Genomic DNA, 21,894 nt, shown 5'->3' on the forward strand with positions numbered 1-21,894 from the left:
TTTTAGAAATGGAAAAGGTCTGAGAGTTCATGTGACCATTGAGGAATCACTTCTGAGGCACTATGAGTTAAGTCTCAGCAGAAAGTCATAAGAAAGTCTCTTGTGCTTCACTCTGTTATGCATTTCCTCCACAGATTCAAGCATGAACCAGGTAGATAAGTAAGCTCTAGGATTGTGAGACGCAACCACAAGACTGGTTAAAATTCTGGCTTTATTGCTTTTTGGGCATAGAGCTGTGAATATGCCATTTCATCTCTCTTTCCTTCAGCTTTTTTGTTGGCAAATTGGATAATAATCGTTTTGTTATAGAAAGAACACAAGATTAAGCAAGATAACACATGCTTGTTTCATAAACCCACTTGAGAAATGTCATTCAGAACTTGAAGCCATATTATAAAAATAGTTTGTACAAGTTGCTTTTAGAGCTTACATTTCTCTATACATAATTTTTACACCAGTCACTAATTATACTGATTATTATGTTTAGATGTTATAATTTATTTATCTCACATGATTTTTTTATCTTGTCTGATTTTATTTTCATTTATCTTGTATGATTTCATCTCAGAAACAGCTTTTTCTCACATTCTATCTTCTTTCTCTCTCTTGACACATTATTTAACAAAGAATATTATAGAGTATAACCTTAAAATTTTGGACATGAGTTGATTGTGGTTAGCCTAAGTTTAGCTAGATTACCAGTATTTATTTCAAGTTGTTCGCGATTGAGCTGGAGGAAATAAAGATGTTTTTAACTATAACTAGGAAATAGGAATTGAAATTATTAAATAATCCCACTGTAACTCTTTTAAAGTGGAATTAAAATAAGTTCTAACACTGGTTTAGCTATAGTATCTTTAGAAAATGTAAAAACAGGTATCCACTTACCTAGGGTCACTAGGTAATGCCAAATCAGTAATATTTTGAGTATGTACAAAGAAGTCTAGGTTTGGAAATTTTGAATATAATATTGATGATCAGCATTAAGATCATAATCATACCAGTAAACATTTACTAAATGCTCACTATATTTGAGGCATGATTCCAAATTCTTAACATGTATAATTGCAACTGATTACTTAATATAAAGCACATAATCCATTTTCTCCCATATGTTTTTCTCTCTAGATCTCAGAAGGTACTCAATCCTGTATACAGAATGCAACATAAAATTGTCACCTCATTAGAATGGAGGTGCTGTCCAGGATACAGTGGACCAAAATGTCAGTCAAAAGGTATGTTCAAAGCCTGAATTTGTAATAAAATTGACAGAGAAGCAACTGATTCTCCTTAAGAAAACAATTACATTTTCTCCTTTTGGTAAATTAACATATAGTTAAACTATTGTGACTGTTACTCTTTGTGTGTGTGTGTGTGTGTGTGTGTGTGTGTGTGTGTGTCTGTCTGTCTGTCTGTCTATGTCCTGGGACTGGGGTTGAATTCTGGGCCTGGGTACTGTCACCTGGCTTTTATAATCAAGGTTGGAGCTCTATCACTTGAACCACAACTCCACTTTCATCTTTTTGGTGGTTAATTGGAGATAAGAGTCTCATGGAGTTCCCTGCTCAGGATAGCTTCGAACTACAATACTTAGATCTCAGCCTTCTGAGTAGTTAGGATTACAGAGATGAGTCACTGGTACCCAGCAAGTCTGATACATTTTTAAAAACACTTCATATGTTAGATATCCACTCTAGCTCCCTAAAAATCTCATAAGTTGTCCTTTAACTTCTCTCCGGGTCCGGTCGTGGGGTCTGAACTCTGGGCCTGGGTGCTGTCCCTCAGTTCTTCAGCTCAAGGCTAGCGCTCTACCATTTGAGCCACAGCGCCATTTCTGGCTTTTTCCTTTTTGCTTATGTGGTACTGAGGAATCGAACCCAGGGCCTCATGCATGCAAGGCAAGCGCTCTACCAGTGAGCCACCTTCCCAGCCCCACTTCTCCCCCATTTTAAGGCTGATGTTGTATGATGAGTAAAAATAATCTTACCATCTTACTTGTACTTAACTAAATGCTACAGAGACCTGACTGATTAAAAGATCAGGAATACTAGTTTCCTCTTTCCATAAATCGCTATTAGAAGTGACCCTAGGTAAACATAAGAATGTCTTCTAGTTTTGTGCCAGCTAAATTATTTGAAAGAAATTCTATATTAAACAATATCTCAAGTAGGTCATGAGTAAGACTTTAAAAACCCTAAAGAAGATAATAACTGAAATTTTAAGGATTTTCTGGTGGCATTCTGATCAAACAGATGGCACCCTGCTGTGGCCTACCATCCATGTGGCTATTACTTTGCTTTGGGCTTTACACAAGTTTCCTTTGAAAAATAAGATATGGCATCAGCATACATATTTTAGGTGAATGAACATTATAGGGAAGGCCATTAGCAGTGTTGAAGAATTCAATCAAGAGAGTAAGAGACTGATTAAAAATTAATGTAAGTGTGGAGAAACCATTATCATTCTCATTAAGAAAAAGAAAATCATAATATGAAAGCTCTAACACTCTTGCGGTTTAGTTATGGATATTATACATGGTTTTGCTAGCCTGTGCGCTAAGCATCTGTAAGAAAATTTCTCTTGGTGGAATTTGTTCTGGGTCTGACTTGAATTTCAGAGGTGATATAAAAAAATGGAATGTACTTTCACAGTATAGCACAAATATATATTGCCCTAGGATAAGTTAAAATAAACCTTTAAAGAAAACATGATCCATACTGAAAATATTTGGAAATGAGGAATTATTACATGTTCTTCAAAAGATCCAAGATAGCCCTATTTGCAAAACACTTCTAATTATTATGCATCACATGAATGTAGTCACAGTGTTGAAACATATTTGTTCCTTGTCTATATATTACCTTTCTACAAGGTACTTTGCAAACAAATACTTGACTTCTGAAGAAAAAATAGTGGAATTAATATTCTCCAAATACTCTCCTTCATGCAATAAAAAAAAAAAAAGTAAGCCAGGTGCCGGTGGCTCGCTCATGCCTGTAATCCTAGCTACTCAGAAGAATGTGATCCGAGCACTGTGGTTCAAAGCCAGGCTAGGCAAAAAAGTCCCCAAGAGACTCTTTTTTTTTTGGGGGGGGGTCTGGTCATGGGGCCTGAACTCTGGGCCTGGGCGCTGTCCCTCAGCTCTTCAGCTCAAGGCTAGCGCTGTACCACTTGAGCCACAGCACCACTTCGGCTTTTATCTTTTTGCTTATGTGGTGCTGAGGAATCGAACACAGGGCCTCAGGCATGTAAGGCAAGTGCTCTACCACTGAACTACCTTCCCAGCCCCCCAAGAGACTCTTATCACCAATTAACCACTCAAAAACTGGAGGTGGAGCTTTGGCTCAAAGTAATAGAGTGCTAGCCTTGAGGAGAAAAGCTCAGGGACAGAGCTCAGGCCCTGAGTTCAAGCCCCACAATGGATAGAAATTTTTTTAAAAAGCTGTGGAGTTTAGAAATACAATTCCAAATAGCATCACTCTATCTATAAACTATAATATGTAAACTATATATTGTATATAATATAGAACATATTTTTAAGTAATGTTTAAAAATTATTTGTAACCAGCCCTTGTTTTAAGGAGTTCATCAGAAAACAGACTTTGTGTAGAAAGGGTTGAATATATATGTATGTATGTGCTTATCTATTTATAGATGTACTCATGTGCAGATAGATAGATAGATAGATAGATAGATAGATAGATAGATAGATAGATAGATAGATCAGGGAGTAGCATCTCTGGGTCAAAGATTGTCCTGGGCTCCAGCTGCTAAATCCTGCTGTGGCCTTTTTTATACTGGACAACCCATTTTTAGTCACTACAGTGGACTACATGTATGCATGATGAAGAAAAGCTGTAGAACTCCATCATCAAAAACATCACCAAAGACAAAATTGAGTTAGAACTGTATCGCATACAATCGTTCCCTTCCTAAAAATATTATCAAGTGTTTATTTACACTGATTTTGAGTGACTTATCCCTAGTGTTTGATGTTTTCTAATCAAAAGCAATCTATGGGTATCATGAATACTACTAGATTAAGGAATCACCATCTTGATTCACATTTATGAGCATGTCCCAGGACGGTTCAGATCATGAGCTTGGGTCCCAGTTGGACAAGGAGACATACTCCACACTGAAATAACTACCAATTACTCTGTTGGGAAAGCTCTCATTTCTATTGAAATCTACACTGGGAATGTGGCCATGGTGGTGGATGGAGCTTACTGTGTCATGTGATCACATAAACCAATCCTAAAACAGCTTTGATTCCTGAAGGAGGCCACAGCCCTCTCCATCATTCTCTCCCCCTTCCTCTTACTTTTATGCAGGTCCATAAGAACTGGTGAGTTTTGTATTGCTTTGTTCCTGGGTCATCTTCATTGTCTCTATCCTGGGTTTTTTTGTTGTTTTTACACACTCTCTCCTTCTGATATCTCTCCAAATACCTGTGAAGCCCTCTACTCTTGCTATCACACTTTATAAATTGCCACCAGTCTTTTTATTCTTATCTAGTAAATTGTCTCTTACAAGAATAAACAGCGTGTGACAACTCTGCAATGCTGTCTCCTATCACAGACTGCCCCAGAGATGGCAAGAATGATCTGGGGGGTGGGGGCTGATGGCACCATAAATGTCTACCATACTCCTAAAGGATTAAAGTAACCTGAAATACCATGTCAGTTATTTCAGGGCTAGTCCCTCAAATCGTTGGAGATTTCACTTACAGAAAACTTACAAAGTACCACATACGCTTCCCAATTGCCTTCATCCCCAATAAGATACTTCCTCACAAACAAAGCAGAATATAAAATGCTGACATCTTTTTAACTTACATTGCCTTATGGTAATCTGCTTAAATATTCAAGAAACAGTACATCATGGTAAAATGAAATGGCCAGCAATTGGACTCTCTCTCTCTCTTTTCTTTTTAAATGCATTTTTTTCATTTTTTTTCCTTTCTGTTTCTGCAGATCTATTTTCTAAGTGTGATGAAGGGACTTTTGGTCATTAAAATCCATAAGGTATCACTTTTTGGTGTTTTATTCTGCAGTAAACTGATAGACCATAGACACACTTTAGCTACGACTCAGGTAATTATAGAAGTTGGTGTCTATAGTGGTTAATTACCATACTAAAATATTTGTTATGTTATCAAAAGGACACCAATATTTTAAAATTCTATGTGAATAGAACTTTATTGAAAAAAAGTAAAGGAGCATGAAGTCCAAAATCAAAGTAGTAGTTCTGGCATATTGTACATTGTAATCTTTTTGAGAATCACAGTGCTTTTGCCCTCAGGAAGTGACTTTATTTTGTTATATGTTATTCTAAGCATTTTCTGAAATACCAGTAGTAGTATACTTTAAAAATCTATTTCTTAGAATTTGCAATCATGTGCCTTTCCAGCAGATGTCTCTAAAATATTCTGAAGTGGAACAGGAAAATGATGGCTTGCTGTCAGGTCACAAAGGAAAGAGAAATTAATATTCAACTAGTGTCAAATTAGAGAAGATGAAGAGAAATTTCTTGCCAATATGTTAAAAAATATAGTCTGCTTCATTCAAATTTTCTATACAAGTAAAATACAATATTACAAGTAAAATCTAATAAGAATATTTTGAAATATGTCACAGATATGACGAATACTGAAAAAGACATGAGCATACACAGATTTTGCACTAATCCCGCCGTATGTTATAAATATATGACACATTTCTCCCTGTTTTGAAAATGCTGTAAAATAATTCAAGCAACTATTCGAAGATTTTTAATATAAGCCCTCTGCAATGAGATTATTACAAAACAAATTCCAAACAAGAGGAGCAGAAAAATATAGTTTTTAAAAGGAAAAAAAGTGTATATTTCTTACATTTTTGAAAAGCTATCTTCCCAGTAGTGTCCAACGTTTTTAAATAAATTACTTTATTTTTTAAGTTTCAATTTTATTGTAAAGATGATGTATGGAGGGATCACAGTTACATAAATCAGGTAATGAGTACATTCCCCTTCAAACAGTGTTACCCTCTCCCTCACTCTCTCCCACTATTTCCCCTCCTAACTCCCCTCTCCCCCAGGTTGTAAAGTTCATTTAAATGCTTTTAAAAATAAGTTAAAGAGCATGTCTCCTGATGAGAATCTTGCTTGGTGAGACTAGGATGCATTTAATGAACGGACAGAGTCCTTCTATCTTTGTTCTGCATCAAACCTCAACAGAACTAGTAAATCGTGAAATGTATCCTGAGCATTCATCAAGCCAGTAAGTATTCACTGGATATTGCAAGATCAGCTGGAAATCTGTCTTGTCAAGCCACACAGGAAGGCTTTCTGGCAGCTGAGGGCAAGAGAGAGAAACATCCTCATTACTGAGCTGCCATTAATGACTTCCTCCATATGGCTCAAAGGCCTGGAAGGGTTTTGTGGACCGTGGGGGGTGGGGAGGAGACATACAAATAAAACCTGTCTAATTAAAGAAGGGGAAAAAAAGCACCTAATAAGGAAGTTGTTCCCATTACTGACTTCTTTGCCTTGCCCCTCTAGTTCTTGATCCATGAAAGTCAGAGTTTTCATTGCAGGAGGAGAAAAAAGAGAGCGAAACTAGTAGTTATGTTAGAAGGTAAGACAAAGGAGTCACACTTAAAAACTATTGCATTAAAAAATATCTGAAGGACACAAAGATCTTTAAAAGTTTGTTGATGTAAAGAAATGCTCCCCTTCTCTTTACTTATCACTTTATAGAAATAAACAGGAAAAGGGAGCAAAAATCTGTACCTTACGGAACAAAGCCTGGGTCCATGCTTGGAAGAAAGGAAGCTAGACCACTTGCAAACGGAGATAGTGTGTCAGTTCTTGGCGGTAGAGAACACATCTCGGGGACAGAAAGATTGCTAAAGGAAAAGAAAAATGAAACATTGATCAGCCAGGCTCTTTATCACAGAACGGTCACTGACTACCCTGTCAGAGATGCTATCAGCTCCCCCAGCCTCTGGTTAAACCCCAGGCAATAAATTGGGATGAATGCATGAACTGAACTCCAGATGACAAGCAGAGCTAAGAAAAGAGAACGTGAACTATTGAATTTGTAAAGATGGGCAATTCAAGTTTTAAACATCTTGGGCCGGGACACTTGATAACTTCGGGTAATATTTTTTATCCTCTTCAATTTTCTTTTTTTCCATTTTTTAAATTGAATTTGTTGTAAAGGTGATGTACAGAGGGATTATATTTGCATAAGTAAGGCAATGAGTATATTAGTTGTAGAACATTGTGACTCCCTCCCTCATTTTTCTCCCACTTTCTTCCCCCCCCCACTGCCCTGCCCCCTCCAAGTTATAGAGTTCATTTCTAAACTAGCATCTTGTGGGTATCACTGTTGCATTGGTTCAACCTTTGTCCATTGTTTTTTGTTTTTTTTTTTAACATTTTGTTTTTTACCTTCCCTTACCCAAATCAGGTAAATATATATACAAGATACAAGGTACCAGAATCAAACAGCTAGAACAGTCTTTATTGTACCATTTAAGGAGGAACTATGATAGAAAATTGCAATTATTTAATAGATTTATATGGATTCATTTGAATGTAAGCTATAAGAACCCTATAGCTAAGATTTAGTAAAAATATTCATACTTTTTCCTACCATCCCTAGCTCCCAAATGCTTGTTCATCTTCCCAATCTGTACATTGTGTTCTTCTACTACATAATTCAACAATTCAACAGAATGTTCTATAATACAATGGAGGAAAAGAAAGTAAAAAAGGGTCAAAAGAAAGCCATAGTCTGAATGGAAATTCATTAATGTAGCTCAATTCCTTGAAGAAAAGCAATGCAAAATTCAATCTAACAATAGAGACTAACACAAATTAGTGCCAAACCTATTATATATTTGAAGGGGTTTTGTTCTCACAATCACACGTGGCTCAGGAGCAGGGGGGCAGAGTTTCATTGGTATACATGGGAAGTAGCCTCACCAGACACCACGCACTAGTTTGTACATGTCTAATCTGCAGGCTTTAATAAACAAATTTGTTCACTCAAAGCCTGTCAATTACAGGCTTACAATACTTGACATGTTCCCTATCTTTAAGAAACCTTTCTTAAAATTGGTTTTCCCATAGAGACATGAAGGTATTACTAGATTTAGCTGGGAGCCAGGTGCTCACACCTGTAATCCAGTCAGGAAACTGAGACCTGAGGATTGAGATTTGAAGTCAATGGGATGTTTATCTCCAATTAATCAGCAAGTGAAGATGAGACTCAAATGGTAGAGCACCAATCTTGAGTGATAAAACTAAGGGACATCACATTGGCCTTGTGTTTGAGCCCCAGTACTGTCATACAAAATACACATGTACACACACACACACACACACACACATATATATATCTCACACATATATGGATATGTATGTGTGTGTTTAGAGTATTAGATTCATTGAGCTCCTGAAGAGTAGATTCAAGAATTCCATTTTTCTGAAATTTCACTGACTTTATGGTTTCATTTCCTAGAGAGGAACCTTTAGTCTAGGAACAGCCTATGTAAGTAACACTATTAATTAAATACCAGTTTTGTCTTCAAGGTGGAACATGGTGTTTTCCCCATACGTCCAGTAGACACCCAGTAGAAATTCCATTATTAAGCAAGCAGTGTGTATTCTCAGTTCCTCTATTGCCTTGAACACGGTGAATTTTAAAAGCCACTCAATTATGCAGGCAGTTTACATACACGGGTTACTCAGCCTGTTCCTCCCCTTATCCCTCCTCCTCCTCCAAGAAGAAAAAGAAAGAAAGAAAGGAAAACAACAATCCTACCATCCATTTTCACCTAAAGGAATTCTGAATAATTTAATTTTTTTCCAGGCAGAATTATAGTCCTGTATTTCCAAAGGCAGTGTGGTAGCCCCTTGCTCTCTGCTTGGGGGCGGGGCGCTCAGGGGCAATCATCCTACCATCACGCTTCAGTACACAGGAAAATGAATGTCAACCACATTATTGCTCAGGACTGGGGGAGAAAAATGATTCCAATGGTTCCAATGCTTACCACTCTCTCTCCCTCTTTTTTTCCCCCCTGCTTACCTCTAGCCCAGGAGCAGCAGCAACTGATACACAGCAGCCAGGCTGAAAGCCACACTGCTCTTGACAGAGGGAAAGCTGAGAAGCTAGAGCAGCTGCAAGACTGTGGTGAGCCATTGTAATTACTATCATCTCTAACCCAATTATTGTCAACACCGTGCGTTGTTAACTTCCAAATAAGCAATCTTTCTGCTGTCAAATGTGTGCTGGGGACACATTCATGTGTCAATCCTTTTCTATCAGTGCTGGTTATTGGGTAAAAACAAAACCAGCTACCAGGGTGTAAGAACCACATGTACTATGTGCAGTGTGAAAAAACAAGGAATATAAGTAAGTTGCCAAAATAAAAGCAAACTTCTGCCTTCTAAGCAGTGCAGTAGGAGAAGAATCATGTTAAGTGAGCTAAGTCCCTTTTTTATTGGCTGATAAAGATCCTCTTTTTTTTTTTGTTTTTTTTGTTTTTGTTTTTTTGTCAGTTGTGGGGCTTGAACTCTGGGCCTGGACACTGTCTCTAAGCTCTTCAGCTCAAGGCAAGCACTCCCTAAAAGGTGTTGATTATTGACTGAGGAAAATGACTATATCTAAGAGTCCACAGGTGAAGACCCTGATCAAGGATTGATTAGGAAATCCAGGTGCTGATGACTCCCACCTATAATTGTAGCTACTCAGGAGGCTGAGATACAAAGAGTGAGGTTCAAAGCCAGACTGGGCAGGAGAGTTTGTGAGATTCCTATCTCCAGTTAATCACCAGAAGGCTAAAAGCTATGACTCAAGTGTTAGAACAATCCACCTTGAACAAAATAGCTAAGAATCTGAGTTCAAGTTTGAATCCTAGGACAATGGGTGGATAGATAGGTAGATAGATAGTTGATAGGCATTAGATATAGATGATAGATAAATAGACTAGATGTTGTCACGTACTTTTTTTCACACCCTGCTAGTAACAATGATTTGTCATTTCTTTTAGACTTAACTTTAGCCTGTAGAAACATAAAGTAAGTTATTGCCAACATCTATTCACAGTGTTTGACATAGATCTAGGCAAGCAAGACAAGGCTCTCAAATTAAGAAAAGTCACTTAGTGGGAAATCTTTTAAAATGCAGGTGGCTACGCCTTAGAAATTCCCCTTTAATTCTTTATTTAAGGGATTGGGCCTTAGCATCTTTACTATCTTCAAATCTTGAATTATTAATGTGTTATGTTCAAGGAGACAGTGACATTGCTATATAAAATGATTCAATCTAAATTCTGTCTATTTAGTTCTCATTAAAGAAATTCCCCAGTAAACACTACACTCACCACACAGGAAAAACTATGTCCCTGTGTGCAGCAGCACCTACCGAAACCTGGCTCATTGGCTTTAGAAGCAGTTCCGCCATTAACTCTGTAGCTTCAGGCGAGTTAGGCTGGTTCTCCAATCTTCAGTGTTTCTATCTATCTATAATGTGACCATAACTCCCAGAGATTAAAAAAAAACAAAACTCACAGTGCTGGAGAAAGTTACAACATTTTAGAAGTCAAAGATATTATAATATTGTTTACAAATATCTGTCTTTATGTATTCAGTTTTTGTTTTTTTCCATTTGTGGGGCCTGAACTCTGGGCCTGGGCGCTGTCCCTCAGCTCTTCAGCCCAAGGCTAGCACTCTACCACTTGAGCCACAGCGCCACTTCTGTTTTTTTTTTCTGCTTATGTGGTGCTGAGGAATCGAACCCAGGGCCTCATGCATGCAAGGCAAGCACTTTACCACTGAGCCACCTTCCCAGCTCCACAAATATCTGTCTTTAAAAAGCCTTAATCATTGAGGTTGTCATTTAGTAAATTAATGCATCTATATTCTCAATTATATTAGTACAAATGTGGTTTATTTACATTTTCTTTAAATCTATCATATAAGTGAGTGTTTCTAAAGCCTATATCTCCTTCCTCTTTCTCTCCTTTCTTTCTTTCTTTCTTTCTTTCTTTCTTTCTTTCTTTCTTTCTTTCTTTCTTTCTTTCTTTCCTTCTTTCCTTTTCCTTTTTTTTTTCTCCTTTGCTTCCCTTTCCTTCTGTTCCTTCTTTTTGTTTTTGGCAATACTATGATTTGAACTTAGGGCTTTGTGCTTTCTAGACAGATATTCTATCAGTATTCTTTTTGCTCTTGTTATTTTTGAGAGAGTGATACATTTTTTTTTTTTGCCTAGGCTGTCCATAACCACAGTCATCCTATTTATTCTTCCTGCCATAGCTAGAATGTCAGGCTCACACCATCAAAATGAGCATTTTTATGGTAAAAAGGTTTTGCAAACCGTTTTCACTCCCAGACTGGGCTGATCTAAGCCTACCACATAGCTGAAATGAGAGATGCATATCACTGGGTCCCAGCTATTGGTTAAGATGGGAAGTCATGTCTGTAATCCTAGCTAACCAGAAAGCTGAGATCTGAGGACTAAGGTTTGAAGCCAGCCCAAACAGACAAATATGAGAAACTCTGATCTCCAATTAACCAGCAAAAATCCAGAAGTGGAGATGTGACTCAAATGTTAGAGTGCCAGCCTTGAGCAGAAAAGCCAAGCCAAGAGTGCAAGGCCCTGAATTCAAGCCCCAATGCTAGTGTGTTTGTGCAAGTGTGCACAGGTTCACACACACCGAGCCTCAAACATTGATCCTCCTAATTAATCACAGCCTCCCAAGTAGCTAGGATTACTGCATGAACCATTGGCAGTTGACTAGCATACATTTTAATGTTGCCAATCTTCTCTTTCTACATCCAGCTGTGATGCAAAAATTGACTGACCAGATGACCCAGGAGGCTATGAAACTGACTCTTCTACAGAAGAAAGTAGACAATATCTCTTTGACTATAGATGGTGTAAACCGCATGTACTCCTCCTTGGAAGAGAAAATCAGTGAAGATAAAGGGAAGGAATTTCAATCTTTTCTAAAAGGTAAGACTGAAACAAAATAAATTACTCATTTGTGTTGATTTTTTTATGCACAGGACTTGGTAGATCCATTTGAGATTGGCATCAATTCCAGGGATAATTTTTAGAAAAATAAATTATGAGAGAAAGATGAGATGTTAATGGAGCAAATGGGTTTTAGGTAAAGCCTGGCTGTTCAGGGGAGTTTGTTTTCTTACTAGGATTATCCTTATTCATTTGGCTTATTGCATGTTCCCAAGTCTCAGGATTGCTGGTTTCTTTAACATCACTTTATTTGTTTAAAAAAATGGCTCACGATCCTGTTGTACTTCTATCTACTAGTGATGTTTTCTCTTAGCATTATATGTTTCACAATTAAAATGATAGAGATTTGCCATAATATCTGCCAGTACAGAAACTTCTGTAGTTCAACAGAAGCCATTATTTTTTTAATCATCTAAATAATTAATGTTTGTCAACTACTAAAAGATCAAGCCTGTCCTCCATATCTGGTACAGCCACGTTTACCAATTACAAGTGATGGACAATTCTCCTCTGAAATAATAACATTAGAAAGAAGTTAAATAGAAGCAGCATATAACTGACTATGATCACCTGAGTGAAATTTGTTCATCAGTTTGGTTATCATGACCAAAGAGAAGTAGGGATGTAAACTGTATTTTATGACCTGCAAACCTACTAAAAATATCTGGCATTAACAAAGTAAAAAGCAGAATAAAGCAACACAAAAAAGAACCCAATAACAAACACAGTCACAACAGCAACCAAAACAATGAAACTTCCCTTTCAGTAGGAAGGATTAATTGTATCATAAGCACAATCATTAATTATGAGAACAAGAGGGCATGCAGTTAATAGATATTCCTAAAGGAAAATAATTAATTTAATAAGCCCATCCTAAAGATGTTGCTTTCCTTGGCTCACAAAACCACAGCTTCCTCCATGTTTACTTGCTTCCTCTATTAGAAGCCATTGTTAGAAATTCAGTGTTTCAGCTCCTCACAAGTCGTTTGAACATCGGTGACAGGGCCTATGCATACAACTGCATTATAAGCATGCAATTGTGTCTAATAGCAAATATGTCTAAGTTAACAAATGCAACATTATCTTTTTAGGAAAGCAGAGGTGTTGTAGTTTCCTGTAAAAGAATTAAGAAAAAAATTGCAACAATCTACACACACACAGATACTCCCAGAAGATATTTTGGCATATTTTTGCAGTCATATGCAAATGTAGTAGCAAATTGTATACATTCATACCAAAAGTTTTAGCTAATAAATGGTTTGATATCCTTTCAGACTCTGCTGTGATTTTGACCTTTCTCCATCTATAATTTTTACAAATACTTTAAAAGAATACAGCTGAAGTACCTATGTTTTTCATTTTCATTTTTTTCTAATTACCTGGATGAAGATTTGGTGCTGAATCTGATCTGTGCTGAAAGAAAAAAGACAGTGGCGTGTATATTCACTTTTTTGTCCTATATTTCTTTCTTTCTTTTTCTTTTCTTGTCAGTCGTGGGGCTTGAACTCTGGGCCTGGGCCCTGTCCCTCAGCTCTTCAGCTCAAGGCTAGAGCTCTACCACCTGAGCCACAGTGCCACTTCCTGTTCTCTGAATGGTTTATTGGATAATAAGAGTCTCACTGACTTTCTTACCTGGGCTGGCTTTGAACCTTGATCCTTAGATCTCAGCCTCCTGAGTAGCTAGGATTACAGGTGTGAGCCACCCGTGCCTGACTCTCTTATTTTTCTTGAATAGTTATATAATAGCCTTAACACATGTGGCAATACCTTATTCTACAAACCATCCTTTTGAAAATCCTTTCTATTGTGTTGTTGATAAGTTACATTATGGTCATTGGCTTTATAAAAGTTTAAAGTTACCTTTCACTTTTGATGATTCCTAATTACTAACAAATATGCTTTTCTTAGGTGCTATTATTTTGGTCTTGTTACTGTAAGGAACAATGTTTTTATTTTTATTTCTTTTTACATTTTTAAATATTGGTTTCTTAGTTAAATCATTGGCAATAATCCAGTACTGTTTTCCTCTTCTTTCTTTTTCTTTTAAAGTATGGAATCAGTCCATGTTTTCTTATGTTGAAAACACAAATAGGAGTTTCTCTCTGTTAAAATTAGTGCACATTAGTGTAATCAAGCATATTGTAAATTCCTATTCTAATTGAGATTGACTTGTTCTGTGATTCTCCAACTTCTTATTTCATTATTTATTATAAACTATTAGTTAAATATCATGAATATTTATATTTTTCTCCCACTCAAGAAGAAGTCTGTATATCAGCTTTTGTGAGCTTCAAGCAAAATTTTATGAGCTCTGAGCTTAATTACTAGAAATCTAATAAAATGGTCATGGGCCAACAATTGGTGTTATTTACTAAGGCAAAATGCTCAAAGTCATTTATTTTAATTGAATACAAGATCTAGAATTTTTGCATAGAAGGATCTAATTCTGAGGTCAGAATTCTTCCTGCCTTTTGTCCATAGAATATTAGATGTATAGTTTCAGTGTTTTCTTTTTTCTCATTGATTTCTCCACTCAGATATATCTGTTCAGAAGATGATTACCTTCTAGTAAGTATACCATCAATAAATACACTGGAAGATTATTTTTCTTAGTACATTACTAGTTGTTTAGTCTCTAGCTTTTTAAAAAATATTCTTAGAGATATCTAAGTTTTTTATACTTTAAAAATATTTTATTATACTTAATACATATTTTATACTTAAAACACATTGTATTAGTACTTATTATCTCTTTCTTTAGGTCTAAAATCCAAAAGCATCAATGATCTAATAAAGGACATAGTACGTGAACAGTTCAAAGTCTTTAAAAATGACATGCAAGAGACTGTTGCTCAGCTTTTTAAGACTGTATCAAGCCTTTCAGAGGATCTGGAAAACACCAGACACATCATTCAACAAGTGAATGAATCTGTGGTCTCACTGGCCCTCCAGCAAAAGTCGGTTTTAATGCAAGACAATAGGCCCACTTGGACTGACATAGTCGATCTAAAGAACCGCATGGTAGATGTAAGGCAAGAAATGACTTTTACATGTGAGAAGCCTATTAAAGAACTAGAAGCAAAGCAGACTCATTTAGAAGAGGCCTTGATGCAGGAACACTCCAGGAGCGTTCTGTATTATGAATCACTCAAAAAGACCCTTTCTAAAATGAAAGAAGCCCACGAGCACTCCTTAGAAGGCTCCGAACAGAAGAACGTGGCTGTGGCCCAATCTGTGAGCCATAATGTCACCGCACACATGACTGTTTTACATGAGAAGATAAACAAGCAAGCTTTGATGATGTTACAAATGTCTGATGATTTGCACATCCAAGAGAGCAAGATTAACAACCTCACCATCAGTTTAGAGCTGGAGAAAATCTCTATGAAGGGTGCCTGTGAAGAAATGTTGTCTACATGTAGAAATGATTTTAAGCTTCAACTCAGAGACACAGAAGAGAATTTGCAAGTGTTAAACCAAACGTTAGCTGAGATAGTCTTCCCAATGGACAGCAAGATGGAAGAAATGAATGAGCAGCTGCACGATTTGATGCATGACATGGAGATGCTGCAACCTTTGCTTGAGCAGGAAGCGTCACTCAGAGAGACAGCCACCCCTGAGCAACCAAAGGAAGCAGTGGCCACAAGGAAGAAGGTAGAATATCTGATTCAAGCTGTCAACAGTCTAAATTCTTTCCTCAAAGAGCTTACTAAAAGACACAACGTACTTCGAAGTGAAGTACAGACTCGTGGTGATTCCTTTGAAAGACGGCTGGGTGAGTTTGCCCTGGAGATGGAAGATGGCCTCAATAAGACGATGATGATTATCAATAATGCCGTTGATTCTGTTCAAGATAACTACGTGCGCAAAGAGTCTTTACGCACAGAGTATGATCTGCAAGTCCACCACATGTGTAACGAAAACATGGAAACCATTTTGACATGTATTTCTCAGTTCCAGCGCTTGAATGACTCTATCCAGATTTTGATCAATGATGATCAGAGGTACAGTGTTGTTCTACAAGTTGCTAAGGTCCTCGCAGATATTGCTAAAGACAAGGAACACAATCAGTCCAGCTTTCAAAAGATTTATCACATGTTCGATGAATTCATCTCCCAAGTGAAAAACTACCAGCAGAACATGACTCGTTTGGAAGAAAACATAATCTCAGCTACTAATAGTTCTAAAAAATGCGAAACTCGGCTGCAAAGCATGGAATCTAAAGTGACACAGACACTCGTACCTTATTACATTTCACTTAAAAAAAGTAGTAGTATGGCTACAAATGAGAGAGATCAAGCTCTTCAACTGCAGGTATTGAATTCCAGGTTTAAGGCACTAGAAGCTAAATCCATTCGTCTTTCAATGGGTTTCTCTTTGCTTAACAAAACTGTCCAGGAGTTTTTAACTGTGTGCCGTAATGCTTCTGTAGATGTATCTGAACTCAACGCTACCCTTCCTAAGTGGATCAAAGGCTTTGTGCCAGGGAGCCAGCTTTCTCAGAAAGGGCTCACAGAATTTGTGGATTCAATCATTGAAATAAAAACTCAAGCTGCCCTATCAAACTTAACTGGGTACATTGATCGATTGTTGTCGGAGGGTCTGGCAAATGTTGTCAAGTCTCAGAAGCAAGTAAAATTGCAGAAGAAACCTAATATGTTTAAGAAACCAACAGTGAATCTGACAACCATTGTAATAGGGCGGACTCAAAGAAATACAGACAGCCTCATATATCCTGGTAAGCTATGCCTGAATAATAGTGTTTAACCTCTCTTTTTTGTTTCAGGAACATTTAGCAATGAGAATGAAAGGTGTTTCTGACACCTAAATAGTAAAAAAAATGCATATTTCCCTGATATAGCATTGCAATCTGATTCTATGCAGTTTAGTCATCAGTATACAAAAAATACACTGTAATCTTATTGTACATATTTTTTTCACTATGTCTGACCAAATCATTAAAAATAATATTTTTTCCCTAAAGAGGATATTTCTCCATGGACACACAGTAGTAAAAAGTTCCTCTTTCACTGAAATGCAGTCTTACTTTATTCCTTTGATGTGATGGAATCGCAGGTGACTTGCTGAGGTATCTTCCTAAAAGAGACACCAGCTGCTCAGAGCCAGGTCACGTGACCCTGGAAGGAGAGGGAAAGTCAACTTCCGAATGTGGGCAGTTGGGGAGAGGACGGTGCTGCTTGCACAGATCTGTCAGCTCCCAGGGAGCAGCAGTGCACATCCTGGAGAAGGGAACATGGAGTGTGGTGCACATGAACAATTTCATTGTCTGTATGAAGGCTGAGGTTTTTTAAAAAATGTTTCTGCTGGGTGCTGGTGGCTCACACCTGTCATCCTAGCTACTCAGGGAGGCTGAGATCTCAGGATCACAGTTCAAAGCCAGTTCGGGCAGGAAAATCTGTGAAACTCTTATCTCCAATAAACCACCAAAAAACTGGAAGTGGCGCTGTAGCTCAAGTGGTAGAGCACTAGCTGAGGGACAGCACCCAGGCCCAGAGTTCAAGTACCATTACCAACCAAAACATAAAATGTTTCTCATATAAGTAATATCTAATGACCTCATACTGAACCTATCACTGCTTGCTCTTATTGTGTGTCTCTCCTATGACTCTGCTGGTAACTTAAGTTCCCATGTGGATGATTATTTTTTTAATTACATTTCCTTCTAGTTAGAAAAGGGTACTTATTGTCCTAACATAAAATGACTCATATTTAAACTCCAAATGTCTTCAAAATATTAAAATTACAGACTGATCCAAGGATGCATTCTCCTGACTGTTGAGTATATTTTTGTATCACTCCCACAAATTAATCTGATTTAGAAAGATTAATCCTTGCTCCCAGAAGAACATGGGCTGAACTCTTTAGACTAGTGTATTTGCCAGGGGATTGTAGTCTATTAGTACTTTAGTACAAAGTACTTTGTACTTTAGTGTTCTTTCAAGAAGAGTTTTAGGGAAAGTAATGAGTTTATATTTCCATGTTGCAATATGTACCAACCTGGTTCGTCTTTGTGTAATTTCTGTAATATTAACTTCCATAAAACTCTGTGGTACATATGGTCATATACCAGGCTGTACCATTTCTTTGGTTTAAAACCAAAACCAGTCTGTGTCCATGCAGTAAGTATAAAACTTATCTCAAAATTAATTGAAGTAAAAAAAATTCATACATCACCAGAACTTGCAAACTTTGAGAGTATATAAAATAAGTGTTAGGATTTCATATAAATTATGCTTGGATAAATAGTGATTGACATAGTATTAGATTTCATGGCTAATAGTAAATAAAATCAGTTTTGTTTCTCATTTTTCAATGAAGCCATGAAAAAATTGCTTCTTTTTCCATTATTCACTCGAGTAGATTTTTTTTTTTGATTGGTCATGGGGCTTGAACTCTGGGCCTGGGTGCTGTCCCTGAGCAATTCAGCTTAAGGCAAGCACTCTACCACTTGAGCCACAGTGCCACTTCCAGTCTTGTGGTGGTTAGTTGGAGATAAGAGTATTACAGACTTTCCTGTCTAGGCTGGCTTTGAACCTCGATCCTCAGATCTCACCCTTCTGAGTAGCTTGGATTACAGGTGTGAGCCACTGGTGCCTGGCTTGAGTAGAATTTTTATAGACTTGTAGGTCAAAATTAATTATGAATTAAAGTTTCTCTTGTTTATCTCAAAAAAGAGATGAGTAATGATGTCAGGACAATAAAGATGTATTGGCCTACTTCTATGTGCAAGGTTAAAATTTGCTTTGTACTGGACCAGCAGCTGACAGGCAGGCATGTAGGTTTGTGTACCTTTGAACTGGCCTGCTTCTATGGGCTGTCATCTAAGTCACATCACATTCTCTAGACAGCTGAGTAAGTACGGTCTGTGCAAGGTAATGAAACCAGACAGCCAAGCCTTAGTTCTTCTGTAAGAATAAAATGATTAAAAATATATTCTGCTGGGTGCCGGTGGGTAACTCATACCTGTAATCCTAGCTACTCAGGAAGCTGAGGATTGTGGTTCGGCACTAGTCCTGGCAGGGAAGCCCATGAGACTTTTACCTCTAATTAACCACCAGAAAAACCAGAAGTACAGCTGTGGCTCAAAGTGGTAGAGTGCTTCCCTTGAGCAAAAGAACTGAGGGACAGCACCCAGGCCCTGAGTTCATGACCCACGATTAAGGAAAATAAGGTATGTCCTTTGATGCCGTTTATACCAGAGATGAGATACACTGATACACTGGCTAAATTTGGCTATATCCATTGACCTTTATGGGAGACAGAGCAGAACCACATTGTCCCCCAAATTCATGACAACCAGAAGACAATTGATTATCATATGACTCTCATAATTATAGTCAGATTATAGCTATTATTATTAACCAAAAAATAGGAGGAATTGAGTGTGGCACATACAATCTTCATAGTGTCTCCACATGAAAAAGTAGTGTTCTTCAAATGTTTGTTGAATGAGCAATAGTAAATAACATTTTCATATTGAAAAGAGAACTTGCTGTCATTGTGATTTTTGCATATGAGTATACTTGTAACTTAGGTGCCCATTTGTATGATTTTAAAACTTTCATTACTTTCTAATTAGGAAATGGTGCTTATTCTCCTAACAGAAAATGACTCATATTTAAACTATGAATGTTTTAGTCATACTAAAAGTAAAGGCTAATACAGGGATATGTTCTCTTGACTATTGCCCATACTTTTTGTATGATTTTCACAAATTAATCTGACCTAGTGGGATTTATCCTTATTCCCAAAACAATATAGATTGGACTCTTTAGACTGGTGTATTTCCCAGAGAAATGCATCCTCTTAGTACCAGATGTTCTTATAATGGCAAGTTTAGAAAAAAGAAAGATGAGGTCCTGTTCCATATTACAATAGATATTATCCTTGGTTTTCATGTGCCCTCACCAACATTAACATTACTGTTTGCTTTTATTCAGTTACAATACACCACACACACACACACACACACACACACACACACTAATGAGTGCATTATTTCTTATGAGAGAGGCCCATAAAGATCTCATTTCCACCTGGCCATTCAGGTACCCTGCTTAGTATGATACAAAAATCTTCCAAACCTCTGATATTCAGTATGGATCCTATTTTTTGCATAGGGCCTGGGCCCAATGAATGGCTTTTAAAGTCAGGCGTGGACGGAAGTCAAGTTCTGATAAGCCAACCAAGGGCAAAACCTTGCAACATTGTTCTAAACAACAATGGTCCTTGGCCTGCTCTGTTGGCTTTTCTGAGCATGATCTCAAGGATATTCTTCGTGTTGGGGTGGATGAGAGGCCTGTCTACCAGGAATGGCTTCCCCAATTTGTGTCAATAAGACATATCTGTGTTGAAGAGAATATGAAATGAGCACTGCTTTTTTTTTCATGGTTTCCTGGGAGAAGAAAAGACTCTCTTATCTTTTTGGATGATTCTCTTCATATAGACAGATGATGACAGATGAAGAGAGTAAGCAGACAAGATTGACAAACCTTTTCTTCACCTTTCCTACAATGAGAATTGCCAGGGTATCTGAAGTGAATAGGCAGAAGCCTACACAGTAGATGTCTTCCCTTTGGGCTGCCATTAATCATGAAGTCAGATAAAATAGCAAGTTCCTTTACACAGGAACTGCCTCCAAGGTTTTCCCTTGAGAAGTTCTTTCAGCCAAGATTTAATGTCGATGTCAATGACTTGAAACAAAATTTGATGGTTAAGTACTCTAAATCCATCGAATAAATGTTTTCCTCTTGGTTGTTAATTATATCCACATTGCTGAATATATTTCTTTTTAGTACTGATTAATGGCCCATTGTATCCATATACCACAGTTTGCTTATCTGTTTACTAACTGGAGGATATTTTGGTTGTTTCTAGTTTGGTGTGATTATGGACAAAGCTGGCATAAGCATTCACATATAGGAATTTGTAAGAGCATGTCTTTTTATTTCTCTTGGCTTCATAAATAGGAGTAACATAACTTGCTTATAAGGTAAATCTAGCTCAGAGTTTACAAGGAAGAGCCAACAACTTGGCATTCCCATGAAAAATGAAGCAGAATTTGTTTAAGTGTTTATTGTCAATAGCTCTTATCGTACCATTTGAATCAATATGTAGTTGCATCTCATTGCAACTATTTTGCATTTTCTTAGTGCATAAATGTTTTGAGTGATACTTCATTGCATTTTCCTGACAGTGCTTTTCATTCTCCCTTTGATTGAGGATTATGACTCTGTAGGAAAGAGAAGGCAAAAACTGTTGATAGTATCAAATAAAAAATTTTTAATTTTCCAGTCCGTGGCTTAAGATAGCTAAATAATAATCTCATGGCAAAGGTCAGAGTCTGCCTTCTGGGAGAGGGCTAATATGTGTGGTAAAGATTGCTGAAGTGATTAAATGTGCTTCAACGTGGCATTTGAAGGGTTGAGAAGAAAAGGTCCTGGGAAATATTAACAAGAATGACAGATGTGACAGGAAAAGAACAAATAGAAAAAAAAACATTCCTTTTAAAGAAAAGCAATAAAGATGATCAGAGACAATATTTCCAGACATCCATTTAGATGCCAGTGGGCCAATATGAGAAATTAAAATGTAAAACTTGAATATTTTATATAAACATAAATATTGGCATGTCTGGGAGTGGCTTGGAAGCAGACGATGAAATATTTTGAGAGGAATGGAAGGTTAGACCTTAGTTGATAGAAATAATTGTGATAAATAGGGAGGCAGAAAAAGCATTGAAAGCTGAGACTATATCCATAAACATGAGAAGGCAAGTATTTTAGAGCACATGGGAATCAAGGTAAAATAGAAAGAAGAGTACAAATGTTACAGGAGTGTATTACATA

The 21,894-nt window shown here is 37.2% G+C and overlaps 1 protein-coding gene across 1 annotated transcript in view; it reads left to right on the forward strand.

The window, feature by feature from the left end:
* Positions 1-21,894, forward strand: part of Mmrn1 (multimerin 1) — a 39,432-nt gene that overhangs the window by 10,832 nt on the left and 6,706 nt on the right. The window contains exons 3-6 of the mRNA XM_013029706.1: positions 1,129-1,235; positions 9,086-9,184; positions 11,831-12,004; positions 14,787-16,763. Of these exons, the coding sequence (XP_012885160.1) occupies positions 1,129-1,235; positions 9,086-9,184; positions 11,831-12,004; positions 14,787-16,763 (2,357 nt within the window). The remainder of the gene's footprint in view (positions 1-1,128; positions 1,236-9,085; positions 9,185-11,830; positions 12,005-14,786; positions 16,764-21,894) is intronic.

Source organism: Dipodomys ordii, unplaced genomic scaffold (assembly GCF_000151885.1).
Source record: "Dipodomys ordii isolate 6190 unplaced genomic scaffold, Dord_2.0 Scaffold122, whole genome shotgun sequence".
Classification (NCBI taxonomy): Eukaryota; Metazoa; Chordata; class Mammalia; order Rodentia; family Heteromyidae; genus Dipodomys; species Dipodomys ordii.